Raw genomic sequence first — 23241 nt, forward strand, 5'->3', positions numbered from 1 at the left:
AATTTCGTGGTGGCGCCTAAAGTAACGACTAACGCGGAAACAGAATCTTGAATTTAATTACGCCATTTAAGTTTTTATTATCTCAGAGACATCACTGTTTTCTACCAATCCCAAAAAAGAAAAAAAAGATTTCAGCTTACTCTTCTAGTTCTCCGTTTCTTGTCTGTCCTCACACCAACCACCATGGCACACCACCTATTCAGGGACCTCTCTCTAGGCCACTCCAAGAGAGACTCAACAACTCCTCCACCACCACCACCAACAATGCTTTCCAGAATCACCGCCGATCTCCCTTCCCCGCTGGGAAAACTCGCTGCCCAACTCTCCGATTCCGACATCCAAATCACCGCCTACGAGATCTTCGTCGCCGCTTGCCGCACTGCCTCCGGGAAGCCTCTCACATATGTTTCCAACTCCGACTCTCTCAACCACCACTCGCCTAACTCTCCCGCTTTGCAAAGGTCTCTTACCTCTGCCGCCGCTAGTAAGATGAAAAAGGCTCTCGGACTTAAATCTCCGGGGTCTGGTAAGAATAGTCCCGGTTCGAGCAACGGGAAGCCTAAGAAGGCATTGACCGTCGGGGAGCTTATGCGGATACAGATGCGGGTGTCTGATACTGTTGATTCTAGGCTCCGTAGGGCAATATTGAGGGCCGCAGCTGGCCAGGTTGGCTCAATTTAGGTTTAATTCTTTATTGTGTTTGTATGTTGTTCTAGTTTGTAACGATGGGTTTACTTGAGGTTTTGAGCTGGTTTTTGGATCACCTGTCTAATTATGGATGATCCGGTGTTTCTTTGGTGGTTTATGTTTGATTGATTCGAGTTTCACATTTTGTTTTAATTTTATGATTTTTGATCTCTTCGATATTTTGGATGTGGCGCTGTGATAAGTTGGATCTCAATTCGGCATTCATATGTTGATTTGAATTTTGTATGATCCGTCCCTGCTAGTTCGTAATGATTTGTTAGTTTCGGTGCTTGTTCTCACTTTATCTGATTTATGAAGCTCTATTGTAGCACGGTTCAAGTTTTCACAGAGTATTTGAACTTATAAGTCTTTACAAACAAAAGATTATATAAAATTTAAATTCGGCTAATTGTCTCTTATGGTTTCCCATATATTTGATTAGTCAATTTGTGAAATTCGAATCTCATTTTTGTCTTTACTTGCTCGTTAAATTTTTCCCTTCATTGAAAAGTATTTTTGGTTCTTGTTGTAGTGTACTGCTATTAGGCGGCATGGATATTTGTTTATTTTACGAACTTTGAAAAAGGACTAAAAACCATGCCTGGGTCCTTAATTGTTAACCCAAGTATACTTTTGCTTCATCTAGTTAGTATACACTACTTTAGTAGCATAATTCAGTTAGTCAACTTGCATTGCATATTCATAGATATATGCTTGATTATCACTTTGGTAGTATTGGCATTTAATTTTCCATAATTTGATTGGTACAAGTGGTTGGTTTTATACATTTTGATATTAATAGCCTGTATGGAACCCAATTATGTGGTGTCGCAGATGGGAAAACGAATTGAGTCCATGGTTCTTCCACTGGAATTATTACAGCAGCTTAAGATTTCAGATTTTAATGATCAACAAGAATACGACTCATGGCAGAAGAGAACATTGAAAGTTCTTGAGGCTGGACTGCTCCTGCATCCTCGTGTGCCAATTGATAAGTCAAATGCTGCTTCTCAGCAGTTGCGACAAATTATCAATGGGACCTTCGATGGGCCCATAGAAACTGGAAGAAATAATGAGACTATGCAAGTTCTTCGTAGCACTGTTATGTCTCTTGCTTCCAGATCTGATGGGTTTTTCTCTGAGGCATGCCACTGGGCTGATGGTTCTCCATTGAATCTTCGACTGTATGTGATGCTTTTGGAAGCCTGCTTTGATCTGAATGATGAAGCATCTATCATTGAGGAAGTTGATGAACTCATGGAAAACATAAAGAAGACTTGGGGAATCCTAGGAATTAACCCAATGCTTCATAACCTGTGTTTTACATGGGTTCTATTTCATCGATTTGTTGCAACTGACCAATTAGAAACAGGCCTGCTTTATGCTGCCGATGGTCAGTTGGCAGAAGTTGCAAAAGATGCAAAAACGACAAGAGATCCAGAATATTCAAAAGTTTTGAGTTCTATATTGACTGCTATTTTGGGTTGGGCTGAGAAAAGGCTTCTTGCCTATCACGACACTTTTGATAGCGTAAATATACCTACTATGGAGGGTATTGTTTCTCTAGGGGTGTCAGCAGCCAGGATTCTAGTTGAGGATATATCTAATGAGTATCGTAGAAAGAGGAAAGGTGAAGTAGACGTGGCACGCAACAGGATTGACACTTACATAAGGTCTTCATTGCGGACTGCTTTTGCTCAGGCAAGTCTATATTGTTTGCTATTTAGTTTTCTTTCATAAGAGTCGGTGAAATCTCATAGAATTTAGATTTATCATTCATATTGGACTCAATTGCATTTGCATGTGTGGTGTACCACATCAAATGGTTCCTCCAGAAGTGGAATGCATCATTGGTGGATGTTGTGGAAAACTGGAAATGTCAAAAGTAAAAAATGTCGCAAAGTAAAACTTGCAACATTGGACCATGTTTCGTTCCCTCTCATGCTTCATGTGCTTGTCAGGTTTTGTTGTTTAAACTTTAAACTAGATGCGTGATGTGTATATTACTTGCTTACAAGTTACAATTATAACTACATGGTGTGCGTCTAGTGGAAATTTAGTCAAGCTGTCTAGAAGTGATGTTGCATTCTTGGGCTCAAATTTTAAAGTTGCAAAGATCCCTTACCTGAAGTTATCCCTCTGAAAAGGAAAAAAGAAAAACAATGTGTAGATCATGGTGGTCCTTTTTGAAGGCGGGAAGCTGCTTGTGAGACTGGTCTAAGGTACGCTCTCAACAATCTCCTAGGCCGATGGCATGGAATGGGGTGAAAGGGTGCAGAGCTTGAGGCTATGCATAGTTGAATTTGATTGTATTTACTTCTCATGGTTCTATGGTGTAATTAAATAATTTTTGGTTGGATTAGTGACCTTAGATTTGTTTCGTTTATTATTTTATAGAGAATGGAGAAAGCAGACTCTAGCAGAAGAGCATCCAGACACCAGCCTAACCCACTTCCTGTCCTTTCTATTCTCGCGAAAGATGTGGGTGATCTTGCAGTCAATGAGAAGAAGGTATTCAGTCCAGTACTAAAGAGATGGCATCCCTTTTCTGCCGGTGTTGCTGCGGTCACTCTTCATGCTTGCTACGGGAGTGAGCTAAAGCAGTTTATGTCGGGTATAACAGAGTTGACACCAGATGTTGTGCAAGTGCTGAGAGCTGCAGATAAACTGGAGAAAGATCTTGTGCAGATTGCTGTAGAAGATTCAGTGGACAGCGATGATGGTGGGAAGGCAATAATCCGTGAGATGCCTCCTTATGAGGCTGAAGCTGCCATTGCCAATTTAGTGAAAATATGGATCAAGACTAGATTAGACAGATTGAAGGAGTGGACTGACCGGAATTTGCAGCAAGAGGTGTGCACTTGTTACCCTCCTTCTGTCCATGTTTTAGTGATGCTGAGTTTCCATTCCAATGCCAATATCTGCAATAGTAATTTTGCTGAATTTCTGGTTTGCATTTTGAGTGCGTTTTATCATCTAATTTTTTCATTGGTGGCGAAGTTTAATTCATAGTGCCCAATCTTCACATATGGACGAAAAGAGATGAAAAATAAAAATAATAAATTTTATAGCAACAAAACGGGCTTATATTTTTTTGTTACTATAAGTTTCTATGGATTTCTATTTTGTTTGTTACTTTAAGTTTCTCTGGATCTGTGGTTCCATAGAAGAAGTTGGCATTTTGACTCTGCCTCTAAAAACTAAATTACACATTGTTGGTAAACAAACAAACTTTTAGAGAAAATTAATCTGTTCCATAATTGCTCTGATACCTTGAAGTACTATCTTACAAGCCCATGTAATACCCCAAGTTACGTCAAGCTGTAAGAAAACAAGTTCACTAAGTCTTGCTTTCTTACCATGACATTATCCTGATAAATTCGAACTTATTGCCCCCTCTCCTACAATAATATCTATTCTTTTAACCCATTCTAGAAAAATAAAAATTGCGTGTTTTTATGTTCCGCAACCCTTATACCAGATCAAAACAACCTTCTTCACCAGTAAGTAGAGAAGACCCCTGGAAAAATATATTCGTGCATCATTCCCATCTATTGAGTGTCTTTTCTTCCCCGCCCTTCCCCAGCCCTTCCCCCCCGGGTCAAAATAGGAAGATGTGTTTTTCTAATGGTATAGAATGAATAGGACCTCTTTTGATGTTTTGACTAATAATTGTCTGGCTTGTGTCAAATTTTGGTATTATTTGCACTGTATCAACTTCTTTGAGGCCATTAGTTTAGCCTCCCTGTAATATCTGTTTTGCACCCTTTGGTGCTTTTAATAAAGTTTCTTAACAATCAAAATAAAAGCATAGAGTAAATAGGTCTGTCCATCAATGAATCTGTTATATCTGACTAGATTGTTAGTCTCCTTACCTTCTGTTTCTCTTTCTTTTTTTTTGGCTTGCCTTGAATTAACATTTCCACTGCAATTTCATAGGTCTGGAATCCACGTGCTAACCAAGAAGGATATGCCCCATCTGCTGTTGAGGTTTTGCGAATTATTGATGAGACTTTAGATGCATATTTTCAGCTGCCAATACCAATGCATCCAGCATTGTTACCAGACTTGATATATGGGTTGGACAGATGCCTTAAACATTATGCAAGCAAGGCAAAATCTGGCTGTGGTATATGTTTTTGAAGCATAAATTTATCTCTACAAGTCTATAGGTTCCTGTATGTTCTAATATCTATTCTTTAATCTTTCATGTAGGATCACGGAATAAGTACTTTCCTACTATGCCAGCATTGACAAGATGTAGTGCTGGGTCAAAATTGTGGACGAAGAAAGAGAGGTCACCAATCACCCAAAAGAAAAATTCTCAGGTTGCAGCAATGAATGGGGATAATTCTTTTGGGATATCGCAGATGTGCGTTCGTATAAATACTTTGCACCAAATCCGAGCTGAGTTGGAAGGTTTGGAGAAGAGGATAATTACACATTTGAGGAATTCTGAATCTGCTAACACAGAAGACTTCTCCAATGGTTTGGCGAAGAAGTTTGAACTCACACCGGCGGCTTGTGTCGAAGGTGTTCAACAACTTAGTGAGGCAGTGGCTTTCAAGTTGATTTTTCATGACCTGAGTCATGTCCTCTGGGATGGTTTGTATGTTGGGGAACCATCTTCGTCTAGGATTGAGCCTTTTCTTCAGGAACTTGAGCGGAGCTTGACAATAATTGCAGACACTGTGAATGAAAGAGTTCGTACAAGGATTATTACGGACATTATGAGAGCTTCCTTTGATGGATTCTTATTTGTTTTGCTTGCCGGAGGTCCTTCTCGTTCATTCACCCAACAGGACTCTCAAATAATAGAAGATGATTTTAAATCCCTCAAAGATCTATTCTGGGCAAATGGGGATGGCTTGCCCTCTGAGTTATTAGATAAGTTTTCAACTACCATGAGAGCTGTCCTTCCCCTTTTCCGCACTGATACGGATAGCCTTATTGAACGGTTCAGACGTGTGACAATAGAAAGTTATGGCTCATCTGCAAGGTACAAACTTCCATTACCTCCAACATCAGGGGAGTGGAATCCTACTGAGCCGAACACACTTTTGCGCGTTTTGTGCAATCGTAATGATGAGGCAGCTTCGAGGTTCCTCAGGAAGACTTATAACTTGCCTAAAAAGCTATAATAAACTTGAGGCCAATCTGCGTTTGACATGCAGAACAGCATTCTGGTAGCCCAGTATATGGCTCAGATTGTAGAGACGATACTTTCCTTGTCATGCATGCTTGGCTGAATGAGGAATGCCCTGTGGAAAAGTGATCTTGTATATTCAGTCAAGAGGTTCCAAAATGAGGAGTTGAAAGAGTGGCACGGACTTCCCAATGCCTGCTGCTCAGGGATGTTTGGTGGTCTTAAAACCTTTATTTTCCCCATCTAGATTATATGTATTCCGGCTCCACCCCTATTCTTTTGTCCATTCTTTTCTGCGTTTGATTTTCCCTCAAAGTCTTGTCTTTTCTATATATTTCTTACGTATCTTTATGAATTCCGCATTATATATCATAGCGATTTATTACAGTGCTGATAACTATGTTACGTGTATCATATAATCAGTAGTGCAGTCAGCAGTGCCTCTTGTTGATTGCAATTGAGAAATCATATTCTTGGATATGCTTTATTTTAGTGTCTCTTGGGTTAGGCTATTAGGCTATTGCTGATCGTAATTAGGGTTTTCAGTCCCTAAATAGGGTTATGTATTAGAATGGTACATGAAATGCTTTCTAAACACTGGTTCAATTTAAATGTTTTCCCGCTAACTGCCTTTAATGACTTTGATACGCTACCAGGTTCGAGTTCTATTATCTCTCGAGTGATTAGAGGATCCCAGCATCAAAGAATTGGGCGGCAATCAAAACACCCTGGAACACTTTCTGAGAGAGATAACCATGAGACAATTTTATCATTGAAACATAACTACATATTGGGCTTCATAATGTTAGTGTTTACAATTCCATCTTGTGTTTCTATCTAGCCGCCGCCACCAACCCCACCGCAAACGATACCACCGTCATCGTCGCTAACATAAGCACCCAAATTCAAGTACTTATCTTCACCAGCCCTCATATCCCTCCACCGTGCACGGCAGATCACGCAACTCGCTGACCTCCTTCCTCCGCTCCTCTTCCACTTCAACAAACACTCCTCGTGAATCATATTCCTACACGTCCCACAAGCTGCCACTCGCTCTCCTGTATCCATCTCATCCAAACAAACCGGACACACCGTCCCTTCTTGAATCTCAATCGCCGATCTCTGCGGCCTCGATTGAAAAAAAAGTTCATGAAATGCCCGCCTAAGAGCCTCCCCGGCAAATGACTCAGGCAACGTAGGCAGCCCAAGTAGGCGGCTGAGCTGGCACGGCCGCAATGTCCTCCTTCGCAGACACGTGTCGTCGAGAGAGACACCGAGGACTCGGATTAGGACGAATAATATGTGTTTGCAGGGTGTGGTCCTGTCAGGGCAGGTGCAAGAAGGGGTGGTGGATAGGATCACAGTGTACACATTCCCTGTAGCGCCTAATACGAAGAAGTTGGATTCGGATCGGTGGAGAAGGCGGAGGCGGTGACGGATAGCGCGGACGATTCTTTCGGCCACCGGTAGCGTCTGTCGGTAGCGGGTGTACGGCAGGGATGAGGTGGAAGAGAAGGAGTCCATATTTGATTTGAGCAGGCGAATGTGGTGGTTGAAATGCTATTTTAGGTCATGATATGGGATTATTCTTTGTGTAATTTGGAGAGATAACGCGTACAACCGTGCAAGTTAACGAAAATAGTGGCACGTTAGGGACTTCCAAACTTCGGCGAAGGTTTACAGTTTACTATTAAGGCACGTCACGGTCCTCACGAACCAACGTCCTTCACTCCTTCAGTGCAAATTTAACCTAAAACGGTTCGTTTTAACGTATCCCTTCCTGCAGCATTAAAACGGTGCGTTTATTACACGTAACTTACGGAACGACGACGTTGCATTCATACTCTTTATTTTATCTTCCTAGTAGCTGCGTCTTCGGCTGCTATTCATACTTGATATGATTTTTTCGGCTCGTTCTCCCAATCATTCGTCACTCAATTTCAGTCTCTAATTGATGGGCAACAAATCTTCGCAGCCTTCGAACAAGGTAGCACTTCGAGTTTTCCTTCATAGTCACTTCTCATATTCTATGATTTATCTCTGTTTTTCACTCTTGTTGATTACCGATCAAGTGTCAGAAAGGAGGTAAGAAAATGAATTTGAAGTCACTAGACTCACTACATACTGTGTCATGCTGTTTTACTTGAAATAAAATCCCCCAACTGAAGTTTAAGCTCAGTTGCGAGGGTTAATCACTTAGCATCACAATGACGATTGACGAGGGGTATCTAATACAAGAAGTGTACTTGAATTCGAGGTTCAGCATTTGGGCTTTGTTTTATGTTTTCAACAGCCAGATGGTGTCCCTCTTAAATAGGTGATGTTTGGTTGCAGCAATATAATAGCAATTGAAATTTTAAACCCTTTTTGTAGTTGAAATAGGTTTGCCTATCAAATTATTATCTGAAATAGCCTAGATGATTGTAATAGCCCCACTCTGAGACGAGGTTTTGATTTTTCCTTCCGACCCAGATTTTGGAAATCGTTTCTTTTTGAGTTCTACGAGAATTTTCTACCACTCTTCTTAGCAACCCTGCGCGTTCTATTTTTCTAATATGGTAGTTAAGGTAAGTCTTTTGTATAGTTTCTCTGAGTTATGGTTGATAAGTTTATTTTAATGTCTGCAGAAGCAAGAAAAGGAATGGTTGACTGGGAGTTTCAGGCCAGAAAACTTCATTCCAGGCCTCATCATTGGTTTCATCTCTGGGTTATTGTTTGATTTGTTGAATCCCCCTAACACTCATGTAAAGAAGAGGAATTTCTTATCGGGGAAATTCCAACCACAACAAGCAATCTCAAACAATGGTGATCAAGAGATGAAAATGGTTTGCCTTTAAGTGCTTTGATTTCTTCTTCTACAATACCTTGTTTCCTTTTGAGTTAGCACATGAAGTGCATTCATCACCTATTCATCTATGGGTTTGAAATTGCAGTCTCCTCTCTTTAAAAAAGAATGGAGGCACCAGTCAAGCTCAAGCCAGGTCAACAGGAAAATGACCCTTTTAAAAAAGTGGTAATGTTAATGATATGGGCTCAACCTAACCCAGCAATATTGATTATTGGATTTTTTTCAAAAAATAGTCTAGATGGTAAATTGGTAAAAGACAAGGCAAAAAGATATCGACTAGATTTTGAGTCTTTCACTGCAGTTTCCTGCACTTGTTTCAATTTGTTTCAATTTTTTTCATGCAGTGCGCGACGTGTTTGCTTTGGTGAAAGTGTAATCTTTACCCTTGTCTAGCTATGCCATTATCCTATAGGTTTTTTCTTTTTCTTTTTCATTTTGATTTTTCAATATGGCGACATGGAGAAATGCTGGGGAAAATTGGAGGTCGGAGTGTGCTTCGCTCCGTTTTTCTTTATGAGCTTCATTTGCTTAGTATCTAATACTTAAAGAAAACAGTTTCATGTTGGATTGTTGCCGATGGCAGGTTTTGGTGGTTAGGCAAGACCTGAAGATGGGATCAGGAAAGATTGCATCTCAGTGTGCTCGTTAGTCAACCAAACTTTCTTTAGTTTTTTTGCATCTTATATTAATATTTAGCATATACTGCTCTAGTCTTTCACCCTCCCTCAGCAGTTTTTGTCTTTGGTTGCTCAGTTAATATTCAACTGTGTGTTGTTTACAACCCTGCAGATGCAGCTACTGGCATGTATGTAGAACTGATGCAAAGGTATGTAGTGTTAATTTTTGTGTGTCTGCTGAACTTACTTGTTTTGACCAACTAATCCTCTTTGCTAGCAAGTAGCTTCAGCAAGAGTTTGTGAATAATTCAGATCAATGAGATAGTAATCATAGTATACAGTTTGGTTTTACAGGAATATAAATCTATAACCTGGAGCTTTTAGTTGTTGGAAGTCAGGTGAAAATATTATGGAAAAAAAAAAAGAAGAAATTTGGTTTAAATATTTGTAAAAGGGCTTTCAGAACTGTTTACAAATTACAAGTATTATTTTGCTTTAGTCCCTAGGATTGCCTAAAGGCATGGAGATGTGACCATTTTTCTTTTCTTCATCACTAGTTAGAACTGAGAAGCCTTTTAGATTAAGTTCCTTTTCAATATATCAGTATTTCTAAATATAACTCTTCAACCTTTTCTACAGCCACCGATCTCTTCTGAGACAATGGGAACAATGTGGACAGCCTAAAATAGTTGTTACATGCAAGAATCAACCAGAAATGTAAGCAGGTGATTCGTTGTTCATGTAGTAACATTCGCATGCGGACATTTTTTTTGAATGGCTCACCTGGAGATGTAGTAGCTACATGCATCTTTTAATGTGACAGGCCTGAGGCCTGTCTTTGTTTGCTGATTTGTGGGGCCTGAATTATCTCTGATCAGGAATAAGCTAAAGGACGCAGCTCAGAGCATTGGCCTTCCAACTTTTATGGTAGCTGATGCTGGACGAACACAGGTGCTGCTTTTTATCTTATGCATGAAACAGTAGTTATGAAGCTTGTAATTGTGGTTGGTCAGACGTGCTCAGATAGATTATTGTTTTATAATATTGTTGACAACCTAAATCATTTTGGGTCATGTTGCTCTATAACTTCAGTTTAATTGCATTTCATCCCTTGTTTCCTTAGCCTGACTAGTGTTTTAAGTTGTTTTGTTTCCTCTTTGGCTAAGGTACATCATAAATATCTTCTCAGGTATCGGCAGGTTCAAAGACAGTTCTTGCTGTTGGACCTGGTATGCTATCTTTGTGCTTCGGGTTATCTTCATACTTCCTTTGTAGCTTGATTTTCTTTATACCACATGGATTATTTAACATACTAGACCACCAAGACCACAAACTCCTGCTTGTTATTTAGTGATTATTACTATGTTCCGCCAAAACATTATGCGCAGGAAAATTATCATAGTTTATTAAAACTATATCTATATTTCTTATTGAACAGGGCCAAAAGCATCAGTGGATTCAGTAACAGGGAAACTGCGGTTGCTCTGACGGAGGGTTAAAAACAAGATCTATGTGATGATATTTATCTCTCAGCTGACTCGTTTTCTTACTTGTGAGGCCATCTCCCCTTCATGGTGGCTATGGAACATGTTCAAATTCTCTACGTTCAACGCTCTCTGATTGGAACATTTTTAAGTCTTATGCAGCAGGGAGGAGGTGTTTTTCCCATGCACACTCTAATAGTCAAGGCAACTTTCTGCTTATGATTGCTGAGAGAAGTCAGAGGAATAGAATGGATTCTTGTTGTTTTCATAGTTTTGACGTTTATGTATTAAAAGAACATGGGGAAGAAAAGTTCTGAGTCCTGTAGTTTTTGTTCACTCCCTTGGCCAGTTGGCCTACCATTGCAGGATAGACACACTGATTCCGTTTAACTTTGTGTTTCTTTTATTCAACGTGCTTCATATACTGCAACTGACTAATTGTTCCACTAAAGCTTTTTTTTTTAACTGTTTCAAACAACCCACGAAGATTGTGCCAATTTTAAGTCTAGGGATTTTAGGAAATTCTAGTTTTAACCCATGAAACCTTTTGTAATTCTAAAACTGCCCCACAAAACCGTTCAATCCCTTCATTAGCGGACGGGACAACCGCCACCGGTCTCTCTCCCCATAAACCCTAACGGTAACAATTACGCTTCTCTGTATTGTCCCGATGGCTTCCCGCTGCCGATCCCTCTCTAGACCTTCTCTGTCTTTACTAAAATCCACCATCACCATACCCTCCGTTCAACCCAGACGCACGCCTTCTCTTCTGTCCCCTCCCTTTCTTCGCACGCTTTCAAGGTAACCCCTTCAGTATGTACGCTCAGTTGATTTCCAATGCTGAATTTAATCTTTCAAGATTCGGACGTTTAATGGAGTTGTTTCATCAATTGGTTCGCTAGATAATTTTTATCAACTTTGAATTTCGCAGACCGAATCCTCACTTGGGTGCTCTTCAGTCTTTGCTTCCCCTTCATTCTGCGGTCTCTTCAGCTCGGCTGACCTCATGCCTTGGCATTGATTTGAACTCGAGGTCGTTGTCTCAGGGTATGCTCTGCAGTGCAAACCCAGGAGTTTGACTATCCCCAAACTCCTGTACTTTAATCTGTAAGCAACTTTTACTCTACAAATAATGAAGTACTCTGTTTTTTAGTTTATTGTGAAAGGATTTTGTTCTTATTTCAAAAACGAAGATGGAAAAGAAGGCAGAATGTAATTGATTGGTACTGATAAATTCAATGCTAAACAACTTAGTAAGGGGTACTGTAAAGTTCGTGACCTTCTGATTAACTGTTTGGAGCTTCCATCCCCATTAACATGTCCGAGATAAGAAAGTTTTTATGAAATTAGCGAAGAATTCCACTTTATGTGAATAATTTTTTAGCCAACAGTTGGGATGGCAGGAATTGAGTTTTCTGAGTGAAAGAGATTGTTTATCATGCGTTGTGGGGAAGTGAAGCAGTCTTATTGTTTAAGACGTCACCCTATAATCAATCATTTTAGATGTTTAGGTTTGGGTTCAAGTCACCATTTTTAATTGAACTTAGAAGATGAAAGCCAAATAAGGCTTTTCGTAGTTGCTACTAGGACTCCATAAGAATGTCTTACATAATTTTGGAAATGGTGGTTTATATATGGTAAATGGTCTTATAATGTAGGATTGATTAATTAAACAAGGATTCATATTAAGTTTCGGGATCCTAAAAATCTCACCAGAACTGAAGAAGAACATTGCTTTCTTGTTGAAAAATGCACCTTGCCTTAGTCCAAGTCCTAAGGAGTAGGCTATCATCAGGTTTATAGCTTCTTTTTTCAAAGAGAAAGCAAAGTGTCAGAAATGCAACAATTTTAAAGTTTCAGGATCATACAAGTGTACTTCAGAAGTCCTTCCAGTGCTTTGCAAATGCTTAACTAAATCTTTCCTTATATGGAGGATATCTTAGACTTAGTTCGATGCTCTGGAATTTCCAAATGTGTTTTGACTTCCATAATCACTGTGCTTTTGTCAATCGTCGATTGTAAAATGGCTTTCTTAACAAATAATTTGGCTTAGTGACCCGATTATTTAAAATAAAAATTTGCTGATTCAGGGGGGTGTTGATTATTTTCTGCTGATTATGCTGCTTCTCAGAACTAGGTCTCGGCGTGCTGCGATAAGAGATGTTAGTGAGAATTTGAGGCCAATTGATGGTCAGAGCTGTCGGCAAGCCTCTTTTACGATGTCCTTTTTCTGTTTGTTGAAGTTTTTGTTAACAACTCTGAAAACATAGGACATAGCTTCAAGAATTGAATTCTTCATGCTTATTAGTTATTCCTGCAAATTGTGAAATTTTCCGAATATTTCATGCCTTCCCTTGGATGCTGATACAAATGAATATAGCATTACAACATTGGTCATCTGGGTGATTGATTAACGTTTGTTTGTAATGTAGTTGAACAATGTGTTTTGTTTGCTCATGCTTCCTTCATATCAAAAAGTTTGGTTATTGACCGTTGTGTAGCTTCCCATATGATATAAATGATTGATTCATTTTTATTCATCAAATGATATTTCCAGGTTGATTTTACAATTTTGGAAGATAATTTTCTTTGATTTTCTCCATTTCTTCTAACTGCTATTACATGGAGGACTTGCATATGCATGTTTGACTTTAGGGTTGCTACTGGCCTTATGAGGGAGAGGCAAGCATGTCTGCTTGCAAAACAGTTGAAGTTCTGCTTTTTTTTTTGGGTGAGGATTTGAAATCTGAAAGCATTACAGCTTTACCTTCTTCATTAGGAAGCCTAGTCCATATGATTAAAAACGATGTGCAACGTGAAGAGCACGTGAGAAATGGAGGTTGATGTGCTTGTGCCTCCTCTTTTTTTTGAGAACTGCGCCGATCACAGAGCCCTTCATGATACCAATACAGTTGCCTGTGGCTCTCTCTTTCTCTCTCTTCAAGCGTCCTCTGCATCTGTATTTTCCATTACCATATGCATGTACATGGGTGTTTTGCAATGCAAACAATCCAAGCGCATACCGCATACCTCTTCATCTTTCATGCTTCAATCAAAGTGCATGCAGAGCCAAACCAAGGAAAACCAGACATAATGTTATGCAGATGAAGAGAAAATTTGGTTTTCTAGAAGTGAACTTCTTGCCTGTTACATTGAATTCACTGGGATGAGCTTGCTATGTATCATAAGAGTTACGATTGATGTGGATTTGCTAGTTTTGTGGTTGTATCAGATTGCCTCCTTGAGGTCTATGCCATCTGCTTTTGATGGCTTAATGCTTTCTTGAAAGTATGTGGGTGATTTGTTGGTTACCCTGCACAAAGTCAGAAGTGATCATTGATCCTTATGGTTATGTCTTAAGATGACACAATCTTGCTAGTCTTACCATTTACTCCTGAATTTATTTGTGTTGCAGAGACTTCTTTCGCGAAGTTTTGAGCTTCATTGTCTTCTTCTCCTTCCATATATTTACTGTGAGACAGACACGCTTAGTGTATTTTAGGAAATGTATATCTTCAAGCTTCAGTTCTTCATCCTCAGTTTAGTGATTATAATTTATCGTCAACCCTATGAAGGAACCAGTGTGTGGCGGTGAAAAGGGGGGGTGGGGGGGGGGGAAGGTACAAAACGACGTCGTGTCACAGTTAGAGGTGTCAAACGGGTTTCTGGCCACCGAAATGGCCCAGCCCGTTCAAATAAGCCGGGCTAGCAAAGCCTAGGAAAGCTCTTTGTGGGCTGGGCCGAGGTTTCCGGCCCCACCGTCGTTAGACGGGCCCGAGCCGTCCCACCTTATAATCTTTTTATTTTTATTTTTATTTTCAGTTCTTCTCCAACAAGTGCTCTTTTGACAGAGACGGACGACAAGCATTGTCTTTCAAGCTCCATCTCTTCGTTCTCTGATCCTCTCTCAGTAGTCAATTATTCAAATCTCTTTCTTATCTCAACTAACTGGACCCAACAATACTCGAATCCATGAAGCCCACAACCATAAAGTTCCTCCGCAGCTACGGCGGCAAGATCCTCCCCCGTTTTCTTGGCGGCGAAACCCGTGTCCTTATCGCTTCATCTCCTTCTCTGGTCAGTCCCTTCTCCCTCCCATTCCTAATTTTTATTTTAAAAACAAAAAAGGATAATGGAGAAGAGGGAATGTGGAGGAGATGAAGGGATTTATGTGGTGGAGGCTCAATTGTCAATGCGGGATTAGCGAGAGTGGCGGGGTATGTTAACAGTTTAATCAGGCCCAGCCCATTAACGAGGGTCACAGGCTCACATCCGTTGACATGGGATTTGAACATAAAACAGCTTTTGCCTTTTGAGTTAGGCCACCACCAACTGATGTTGCTTTTTTTTTTCCATCACCTTTATCTCTTAAGCTTGATTAAGACTCTGATAATCAAAGAGATTAAGGAGAAAAGTGTAGAATTATATGTTATCGCAAAAGACGCGTATTTGTTTGATTAGTATTTCTTTAAAAAGTCTTGATCTTTGAAGGCGGATTAATTTAAGGTCTATCTTTGGATGCGGAAACTATATTAATATTTGAAGAATCAAACTCCCACTATAGTTGGTCTGCCATTGTTGGATATACTTGTTGCGCCAATCACTTGCCAATCAATACTTGGTTCCAAATTTTGGGCATGAAGAATGACATTCTATGCATTTTCTAAGTGGGATTGTTGTGGAAGACCTTGAATTTTTTTATTTCTTTTTTCCCTCAATAGTCCATGTGTTACACGTAAAAGCTCTATTCCTCGTTTGACATGGAAGTCTAAACAAACATGATCACATTTGACGTTTTCTGTAAATTATACCATCATATATTATGTATATGCAATTAGTCTGATTGTTCAATAGGTAAAATTAACACATACAACTATTCGAGTGATAATCAAATGATAAATCTCTTTGAAGCAAACCGTATGGACTTATAAGATTTTTAATTCAATTCTTATTTCTTACTAAGAGCACTACTCTTTTGATCACGCGTTAAACTTTGTTCCAATTGACATTGTCATAGTTGGGAAACTTTCTACCCACGTGAGCTTGACATCTTGAGATTTTACTCATATAGATTTTTCGAAGAGCAAACTTATATTTTGTTGTTTTAGATTACCCAAAAAACATGTACAAAGAAAATTGTGTAATCATATCAAATTTCAATTCCATAGGGTCTAGAATTTCAATCCAAACATTTGAAAAGTGTGCCACATCATTTCATAATTTATTTTTTCACTTTTAAAGCCCTATTATGCACCATTAGATGGAAATTCAAGACTATTGAGAGGGCATTTTGGTCCAACAGGTGCCGATTCAATTGCACGCGCTTTCAAATGAGAGTGTGAATCCTCCTCCTGTCTCTCCATAGACATATATAATTTCTCTTATTTATCATTTTTCCTTGAAAATTCCTAAAGCGCCAAAAACCAGGATTGAAAGTTGAAACAGAGCAGCAGCAAGAGCAAGAGCAAGAGCAACAGCAACAGCAAACAAAACGGCGTACAGGATTTTGTTTTGATAATTTATTTTTCAATACCAATATAAAAACAAAAGTGAGAACCACAACACAACATGGCATGCTTTTCTTTCTTTATTTGCCGTCTCATATCCTGGAGGGTCAGTCGGTCTCTCTTTTAAGCCATAACAAATCCTCCTCCTTCTCCTCTCTCATTCTCTAAACATTGTCATGCCTCCTCCTTGGTCTTGAATAAACTCTTCAACATGTTCCATATTTCCCGCCGAAGAAAGCTCCTTCATTCCAAGCTACACAAAACAGAGATTCTTTGATTTTGAGGACTTCATATTGTGGTCCTCAAGGGCCTCAACTACCGTTCCTTTTTAAAGCAGAATAGAAATTCTCTATAAGCTCGCTAAAGTATGAGTCTCAATCCATTCTAGCTTTCTGCATTTGAGCCAAACTGAGAGATCCGATTTGATTCACAAAACTGTATTTATGACGTGTTTATATACATATAGTCTTGAATATATTGGTTTTTTATTTTTGGGTTTTTTGTTGATTCTGGATAATTGTTAATTAGAAATCATGATGGCGGTGATTTCGACCTGCAAGAGTGGAAGCGATGGCAAGGTGAGCATGGACAATGGTAAGTATGTGAGGTACACTCCAGAGCAGCTCGAAGCACTGGAGAGACTATACCATGTATGCTCCAAACCCAGTTCTATGCGTCGCCAGCAACTCATAAGGGAATGCCCCATTCTCTCCAACATTGAGCCTAAGCAGATCAAAGTTTGGTTTCAAAATAGAAGGTATACTTTAATTTTAAACTAGACCCATTTGTGTTGCTTCTAATGAATTGCGGGGTTTTGTGAAGGTAATTACCATTTCCTTTTTTAGTTCTTGCGAAATATAGCAAAGGAAAAAAAGACCTAACTTTTTGATTGTTTCGTTTTATATTTGCCTTTGGTCGATTAGAAATCGAAAACCCAATTCGAAAATTATGTTCTGTTGCTTCGATTCAAGAAAATAAAATATATAGGTTCAAATTCTGACTTCTTTTGTTGGGTTTGCAGATGTAGAGAGAAGCAGCGGAAAGAGGCTTCGCGCCTCCAAGCTGTGAACAGGAAATTGTCCGCAATGAATAAGCTATTGATGGAGGAGAATGATAGGTTGCAGAAGCAGGTGTCTCACCTGGTGTATGAGAACAGCTATTTCCGCCAACAAACCCAAAATGTATGGAATCGTTGTTAATCCCAATCCTTGATAATCCATTCTGCCACTTTCTGATCGCTGAGCATGAAACTAAATAAATTATCATTAGTTTTTCCTCTTTTGTCTTCTTGTGCTATATCACAAAGTATTGATCTTGGTTTGTTTTCCTTTTGTTACAGGCCACCCTTGTCACCGCTGACACAAGTTGTAAATCGGTGGTGACCAGTGGTCAGCACCATTTGACTGATCCCCAGCATCCACCAAAGGATGCCAGCCCTGCAGGGTTAGTGGACTTGTATTTCATTTCTTCCAATATCTTTGTTGTTTTTGTATAGCTTACAAGATATTCTTTTCTATGTTTTCTAGACTTTTGTCTATTGCAGAGGAGACTTTAACAGAGTTTCTCTCAAAGGCCACTGGAACTGCTGTGGATTGGGTCCAAATGCCTGGGATGAAGGTTACTGCTTACTTTACTGTCATTGTTCAATGTGTTGAATCTTTCTATAATATTGCATGTTGTCATTTTCCAAGAATATGTTTATCATGCACAGAAATCTTGCTTAACTTTTGAGCAACACTAGATCTTATCATGGGAATTTCTTGGCCTTGGACAACAATATCTCATTATTTAATATGATACGTTGAACATATTTACCAATAAAATTTTATTTTTCTTTTCCCGAGAGGATCATTAGAATGTAGTGGTGCTTCTTTGATTATGAATTAAATCATGGAATATTCTATTCATTTCGTTTGATGATAAGTATTCAAATTTATCTTTCTTCAAAACAACCACTGGAAGTATTTTTTTTATACTATAGAAGCAGAGAATCATTTTATCTTCCTTTTGAAGCATAATCCAAACAGCCTGCTAGTCATAACCTAAACAGCATGCTCTTGTCCCCTGGCATGTCAAGAACTCATTTGTTTTAAAAGTTCTTCTCCCATTCTGTCTGGCAGTTCTCGTTCCTGAGAAAACAAAAAAGAATTGAGCCAGTTTCATTTTTCGTCTACTAAGATACACTGTCTCAGGATTTTTGTACTTCATCTAATCTTATTCTTCTTCTGTGCAGCCTGGTCCGGATTCCATTGGAATCGTTGCTATTTCTCATGGTTGCACTGGTGTGGCAGCACGTGCATGCGGTCTTGTGGGTCTAGAGCCTACAAGAGTAAGTGTTTTATCTGCTTGATGGAGGACACATTTTTTGGTCTTGAATCTTGATGTATTATGATATTGCTATTATTGGAATTTTAATTTTTGGAACTACATATTTCTGTGCAGGTTGCTGAAATCCTTAAAGATAGGCCTTCATGGTACCGTGATTGCCGATCTGTGGACATTGCAAATGTGTTGGCCACTGCAAATGGTGGAACCATTGAACTTCTTTACATGCAGGTTGGTGCCAAATGCTTTGTTAGTCTTAAGCCTCACCCAATGGCAGTCCGATATTTTTTTTACACATTTTGCATTTTCGTTTTGTTTTTAGCTCTACGCTCCAACTACTTTGGCTCCAGCTCGTGACTTCTGGTTGCTGCGTTACACATCTGTTTTGGAGGATAGTAGTCTCGTGGTATGTGAGTGAATCTCTCATGCAAGAGTGTTCTGCTGTTCTCCCGGCTGCTCTTGCATATCACCTTGGAGCTTTCTTTGTTGCTAACTGGATTATGCTGTGTATGTTAGGTCTGTGAGAGGTCACTTAACAACACCCAGAACGGTCCAAGTATGCCCCCTACACAGCACTTTGTGAGGGCAGAAATGCTTTCTAGTGGGTATCTGATCAGACCTTGTGAAGGGGGTGGATCAATTATACATATAGTTGATCATATGGATTTGGAGGTATGCAGGGCACTTGCCTTTGCAGAGTGAGGCTTGCTGATTGTGCTGAATTATATATTGACCATTTCAGTTTCCTAATTCCTTGTTTAGCCATGGAGTGTACCTGAAGTCTTGCGTCCGCTTTATGAGTCATCGATATTACTTTCTCAGAAGACAACAATGGCGGTGAGATCATGATTTGTGTATAAATAATAAGTCTCTTACATAAACTTGAGTGAAATAATTGTTCATATAGTTTAGTAAATAAGATGGTGGATTTTAGAAAATAAAAATTAGTGAGGTCCTTAATAACCTCAGCATTTAATTGGATACAGGCATTACGCTATCTGAGGCAGATTTCTCAAGAATTATCTCAGCCAAATGTTACTGGTTGGGGAAGAAAACCTGCAGCTGTACGTGCTCTTAGTCAAAGATTGAGCAGGTATGATCATTAAAGGAGTCAGGTTGTTCCTTGATCTATTTTTTACTGTTGTAAATTTGACAAATTTTCCCATGCAGGGGCTTTAATGAAGCTGTTAATGGGTTTACTGATGAAGGATGGTCTATGTTGGAAAGTGATGGCACTGACGATATTATCCTTCTTGTGAACTCTTCTCCTGGAAAAACAATGGGTCTGAATGTTTCTTATGCTAATGGGTTCCCATCTATGAGCACTGCGGTACTTTGTGCAAAAGCATCTATGTTATTACAGGTACGGATTCTGCCATGTTGCATGTTATAGACAGAAATCTATGGACTTTAACGTGTTACACAGACTTTGGAAGTACTCCAAAGAAAAGTTGCAAGCATGCCAGCAAAAATTTCTATTTAATTTATAGATAGTTTTAACTTTTAACTGGCATGTATCATCAATTTATGTCATCTTTTCCAACCTTTTGCTTTTGTTTTTAATCACTGTAGAATGTGTCACCCGCAATGCTACTTAGATTCTTGCGTGAACATCGATCAGAATGGGCAGACAATGGTATCGATGCTTATGCAGCTGCTGCTGTTAAAGCTGGTCCCTGTAGCTTACCAGTCCTTCAAGCGGGAAGTTTTGGGGGTCAAGTTATTCTTCCATTTGCTCACACAATTGAGCATGAAGAGGCAAGTAGACAGTAGTTAGTATTAGACTATGACCATTTAAAATTTGGCCTCTTTTATTTGTGTCAGTTGAACATGGTGAATGGTTCTTGCATAATGTTCTTATCAGTTCTATGACATATTTGATGAACTTTGGTATTTTCCAACAGTTTCTGGAGGTTATTAAGCTTGAAAATATGAGCCCTTATCCAGATGACATGATTATGCCTGGTGATGTCTTCCTCTTGCAAGTAAGTTTTTCAGTTCCGTAATTTTATGTGCTTAATGGACTGATTTCGTGCATATTCTACTCTCATGGACCTTTAACAGATATGCAGCCAGCACTTATATTTAGCCATTAAAAACAATAGTAGCTCTTTTTGATGATTTGTGGGTGCTTAAGCTTCATTTTTTTTTTTGACTTGTAATAATTGTTGTTCCTGGTTGAAATGATTTTCCAGCTTTGTAGTGGAGTGAATGAGAACTCTGTTGGTACCTGTGCTGAACTCATCTTTGGTCCCATTGATGCTTCCTTTTCTGATGATGCTCCAATCCTTCCCTCTGGATTCCGCATCATTCCTCTTGACTCTGGAACGGTTAGTACTTATCGAGTCAGAAAAAATATTTTGAACATCCTCTGTGTACTAATTGCTGCACTCAAATGAGCAGGATATCTCCAGTCCAAACCGTACACTGGACCTCGCCTCAGCTCTTGAAGTTGGATCTGCTGGAAGCAGATCATCTGGTAACTTAACAGGCCAGTGTGGGAGCTCCAAGTCGGTGATGACAATAGCATTTCAATTTGCATTTGAGATCCACCTTCAGGAAAATGTAGCATCCATGGCTCGGCAATATGTTCGTAGCGTTATTGCATCAGTTCAGCGGGTGGCATTGGCACTCTCTCCTTCACAGTTTGGACCTTATGCTGGTTTAGGGCCACTACCTGCCACTCCGGAAGCACAGACACTAGCTCGTTGGATCGGTCAGAGCCATAGGTATCTTTCATTAACAAAAGAGGAAAACTTCATGTAGTGCTAGACATTCATGTAAATGCATCTATCTAGAAGGACATGAAAATTCTTCCCTAACACCTTTAATCTAAAGCTTCCCACTGCTGTTTTTCCTCGCTAAAGTTTTTGCTAGTCTCAAGTTTTTTTTTTCTCTTGTTTGCGGCTCAAGTCCACTGATATAATATGGATAGGTAGACAGGTGACATTACTCCTCTCCATGAAAGATTTACATGGTAGTAACATAAATTGATTGTTGATCTTTGTTACAGGTATTTTCTAAACGTAGATCTACTCAAAACTGAAGGAAGTGAATCCGTTCTAAAAACATTTTGGCATCATTCTGATGCAATTATGTGCTGCTCTTTGAAGGTATTTGCTTGAAGGACAAATTATATCCACTTCATCTGCAAAGGAGAGAGAAAAAAAAAAGAAAAAAAAAAACCCATGTTGATAAAAGAACATAATTTCATCATGTTATGAGAATTATTTATTCCGCAACAATGGTAATTGGTATGAATATGATTTCTTATGCAGGCCTTGCCAGTTTTCACATTCGCAAACCAGGCTGGACTAGACATGCTTGAAACAACATTGGTCACGCTTCAAGACATTACACTGGAAAATATATTTGATGATAATGGAAGGAAAATATTATGCGCAGAGTTCCCACAAATAATGCAGCAGGTATGGATCGGTGGTTGAAGATTGCCTTGTGCAAGTTTATACATAGAACAATTAAGAAAAAATCATAGTATTCGCTTGTCTTGTCTGGTTTCTTATGACACAAATTACATTTGACATTGGACAGGGTTATATGTGCCTTGAAGGTGGTATTTGCTTGTCAAGCATGGGAAGACCAGTCTCGTACGAGAGAGCAGTGGCATGGAAGGTTTTGAAGGATGAGGAGACTGCACACTGCATTTGCTTCATGTTCATTAACTGGTCTTTTGTTTGATGACCACTTCACTGATCATTTCAGACCCAAATTATTTGGAGAAGATATAGATTTTAGAGCAGTCTCTTCTTTTGTCCTTTCGGTATGAAAAAAAAAAAAAAAAAACTTGTTTTGCTTTGTTACCATATCCGAGCATGAAACAAGAAGTGATATTCAAGGGTGTTGGATTGGGAAAGGTTCGCCACCAACCCAACAACTGATTTTATGAAACTCTCATAATGGATAGTTGGGATTGTTGACTAGCTTAAACAAGCAAACTCCAATATCTTGAACTACTGTTGACCAAGTCAAGTTTTCTTTCAAGACCGTTTGTTGTGAAATACCGGGCCGGACGTCTTAGAAAGAGCCCAATAGGCTATACCTTCAAGCCCAAAGAAGAAAGGTGGCTCAATATAGCACCGCACAATAGAGAATTAGAGATAGACTCAGAGCCAGAGAGGACCCGTCCGTCAATCACGCTGAGTGGTTTACTTTAATCTGGGCCGAGCGACTATATATTGTTGGAGCCCAAGTCAGGAAGAAGGCCCATCATAGCAGAATCGAGGTCGTTCAAGTTTAATGGCTTGCTTGTCGTACTTTAATTACCATTTACTTTTTCAAAAAAAAATATATATTAATGAGTGTGGCTGGCATTCTCTCTGCAGGGAATTCTCTTTTTTATGAAGATGATTTCATTTGCTTTTTCTGCGGTAAACTCTATTTAAAAAAAACACATTTCAAATATTGTCTTATTAGTCAATATTGGTCTGGTCAACTTTAACTTTTGTTCCTATATATCAATTCGAACTCCATTAACTTAATTAGTGGGTTGTTGGGAGTTACTAGCTACAGCGAATTAATGGATTGCACGTGTGTATCAAAAGACTAGAAAACCATAACCACAGCTGTCTTGAATCAATGAAACAAAAAACATGAAAATTGTTTCTTA

General features: G+C 39.2%; 5 protein-coding genes across 13 annotated transcripts; 4 read left to right on the plus strand and 1 right to left on the minus strand.

Moving 5' to 3' along the window:
• Positions 1-98: 98 nt before the first annotated feature.
• Positions 99-6298, plus strand: LOC119996448 (protein unc-13 homolog). Its single transcript, XM_038843082.1, has 5 exons — positions 99-666; positions 1522-2388; positions 3085-3540; positions 4627-4816; positions 4903-6298. Exons 1-5 carry the CDS (start codon positions 184-186, stop codon positions 5826-5828), a joined length of 2922 nt encoding a protein of 973 aa, XP_038699010.1. The 5' UTR covers positions 99-183; the 3' UTR covers positions 5829-6298.
• A 276-nt stretch (positions 6299-6574) lies between these two features.
• LOC119996449 lies at positions 6575-7551 on the minus strand. Its single transcript, XM_038843083.1, has one exon. The coding sequence runs from the start codon at positions 7355-7357 to the stop codon at positions 6671-6673; it is 687 nt and encodes a 228-aa protein (XP_038699011.1). The 5' UTR covers positions 7358-7551; the 3' UTR covers positions 6575-6670.
• A 112-nt stretch (positions 7552-7663) lies between these two features.
• LOC119996450 (peptidyl-tRNA hydrolase 2, mitochondrial) lies at positions 7664-11172 on the plus strand. Of its 4 annotated transcripts, none has more exons than XR_005467857.1 (8): positions 7664-7820; positions 8461-8658; positions 9265-9325; positions 9471-9507; positions 9938-10023; positions 10177-10249; positions 10488-10527; positions 10737-10754. XR_005467857.1 is itself a non-coding variant. In XM_038843086.1 (8 exons), the coding sequence occupies exons 1-8, from the start codon at positions 7788-7790 to the stop codon at positions 10761-10763; spliced, it is 606 nt and encodes a 201-aa protein (XP_038699014.1). In that variant the 5' UTR covers positions 7664-7787; the 3' UTR covers positions 10764-11172. The 4 variants fall into 4 exon arrangements, 3 of the variants coding, with proteins under 3 accessions (XP_038699014.1, XP_038699013.1, XP_038699015.1); XM_038843086.1 differs by having other exon boundaries at positions 9435-9507; positions 9938-10015; positions 10465-10527; positions 10737-11172; XM_038843085.1 differs by having other exon boundaries at positions 9435-9507; positions 9938-10015; positions 10737-11172.
• A 147-nt stretch (positions 11173-11319) lies between these two features.
• On the plus strand, positions 11320-13273 carry LOC119996451 (protein NONRESPONDING TO OXYLIPINS 2, mitochondrial-like). 6 transcript variants are annotated; one of them, XM_038843089.1, is made up of 3 exons: positions 11320-11583; positions 11714-11889; positions 12873-13273. In XM_038843089.1, the coding sequence occupies exons 1-2, from the start codon at positions 11453-11455 to the stop codon at positions 11859-11861; spliced, it is 279 nt and encodes a 92-aa protein (XP_038699017.1). In that variant the 5' UTR covers positions 11320-11452; the 3' UTR covers positions 11862-11889; positions 12873-13273. The 6 variants fall into 6 exon arrangements, with proteins under 6 accessions (XP_038699017.1, XP_038699016.1, XP_038699018.1 ...); XM_038843088.1 differs by having other exon boundaries at positions 12914-13273; XM_038843090.1 differs by having other exon boundaries at positions 12920-13273.
• Positions 13274-16358: 3085 nt separating this feature from the next.
• On the plus strand, positions 16359-22570 carry LOC119997826 (homeobox-leucine zipper protein ATHB-8-like). The gene is made up of 19 exons (XM_038845030.1): positions 16359-16654; positions 16818-17046; positions 17311-17470; positions 17629-17732; positions 17816-17906; positions 18523-18618; positions 18732-18845; positions 18937-19020; positions 19131-19286; positions 19377-19451; positions 19601-19707; positions 19785-19977; positions 20187-20372; positions 20519-20599; positions 20810-20944; positions 21018-21343; positions 21628-21727; positions 21893-22042; positions 22167-22570. Exons 2-19 carry the CDS (start codon positions 16823-16825, stop codon positions 22311-22313), a joined length of 2529 nt encoding a protein of 842 aa, XP_038700958.1. The 5' UTR covers positions 16359-16654; positions 16818-16822; the 3' UTR covers positions 22314-22570.
• The last annotated feature ends 671 nt before the right edge of the window (positions 22571-23241 follow it).

The sequence above is a fragment of the Tripterygium wilfordii genome, chromosome 4 (genome assembly GCF_013401445.1).
Source record: "Tripterygium wilfordii isolate XIE 37 chromosome 4, ASM1340144v1, whole genome shotgun sequence".
Lineage (NCBI taxonomy): Eukaryota > Viridiplantae > Streptophyta > Magnoliopsida > Celastrales > Celastraceae > Tripterygium > Tripterygium wilfordii.

Excerpts from the sequence above, each read along its gene's own strand:
- LOC119996448 (XM_038843082.1), top strand. The coding sequence starts at position 184 with ATGGCACACCACCTATTCAGGGACCTCTCTCTAGGCCACTCCAAGAGA. Across the intron at positions 667-1,521 it reads TGAGGGCCGCAGCTGGCCAG|ATGGGAAAACGAATTGAGTC; the intron begins GTTGGCTCAATT and ends GTGGTGTCGCAG. Across the intron at positions 2,389-3,084 it reads TGCGGACTGCTTTTGCTCAG|AGAATGGAGAAAGCAGACTC; the intron begins GCAAGTCTATAT and ends ATTATTTTATAG.
- LOC119996449 (XM_038843083.1), bottom strand. The coding sequence starts at position 7,357 with ATGGACTCCTTCTCTTCCACCTCATCCCTGCCGTACACCCGCTACCGA.
- LOC119996450 (XM_038843086.1), top strand. The coding sequence starts at position 7,788 with ATGGGCAACAAATCTTCGCAGCCTTCGAACAAG. Across the intron at positions 9,508-9,937 it reads TATGTAGAACTGATGCAAAG|CCACCGATCTCTTCTGAGAC; the intron begins GTATGTAGTGTT and ends CCTTTTCTACAG. Across the intron at positions 10,528-10,736 it reads AGTTCTTGCTGTTGGACCTG|GGCCAAAAGCATCAGTGGAT; the intron begins GTATGCTATCTT and ends CTTATTGAACAG.
- LOC119996451 (XM_038843089.1), top strand. The coding sequence starts at position 11,453 with ATGGCTTCCCGCTGCCGATCCCTCTCTAGACCTTCTCTGTCTTTACTA. Across the intron at positions 11,584-11,713 it reads TTTCTTCGCACGCTTTCAAG|ACCGAATCCTCACTTGGGTG; the intron begins GTAACCCCTTCA and ends TGAATTTCGCAG.
- LOC119997826 (XM_038845030.1), top strand. The coding sequence starts at position 16,823 with ATGATGGCGGTGATTTCGACCTGCAAGAGTGGAAGCGATGGCAAGGTG. Across the intron at positions 17,733-17,815 it reads AAGGATGCCAGCCCTGCAGG|ACTTTTGTCTATTGCAGAGG; the intron begins GTTAGTGGACTT and ends TATGTTTTCTAG. Across the intron at positions 21,344-21,627 it reads TGGATCGGTCAGAGCCATAG|GTATTTTCTAAACGTAGATC; the intron begins GTATCTTTCATT and ends TCTTTGTTACAG.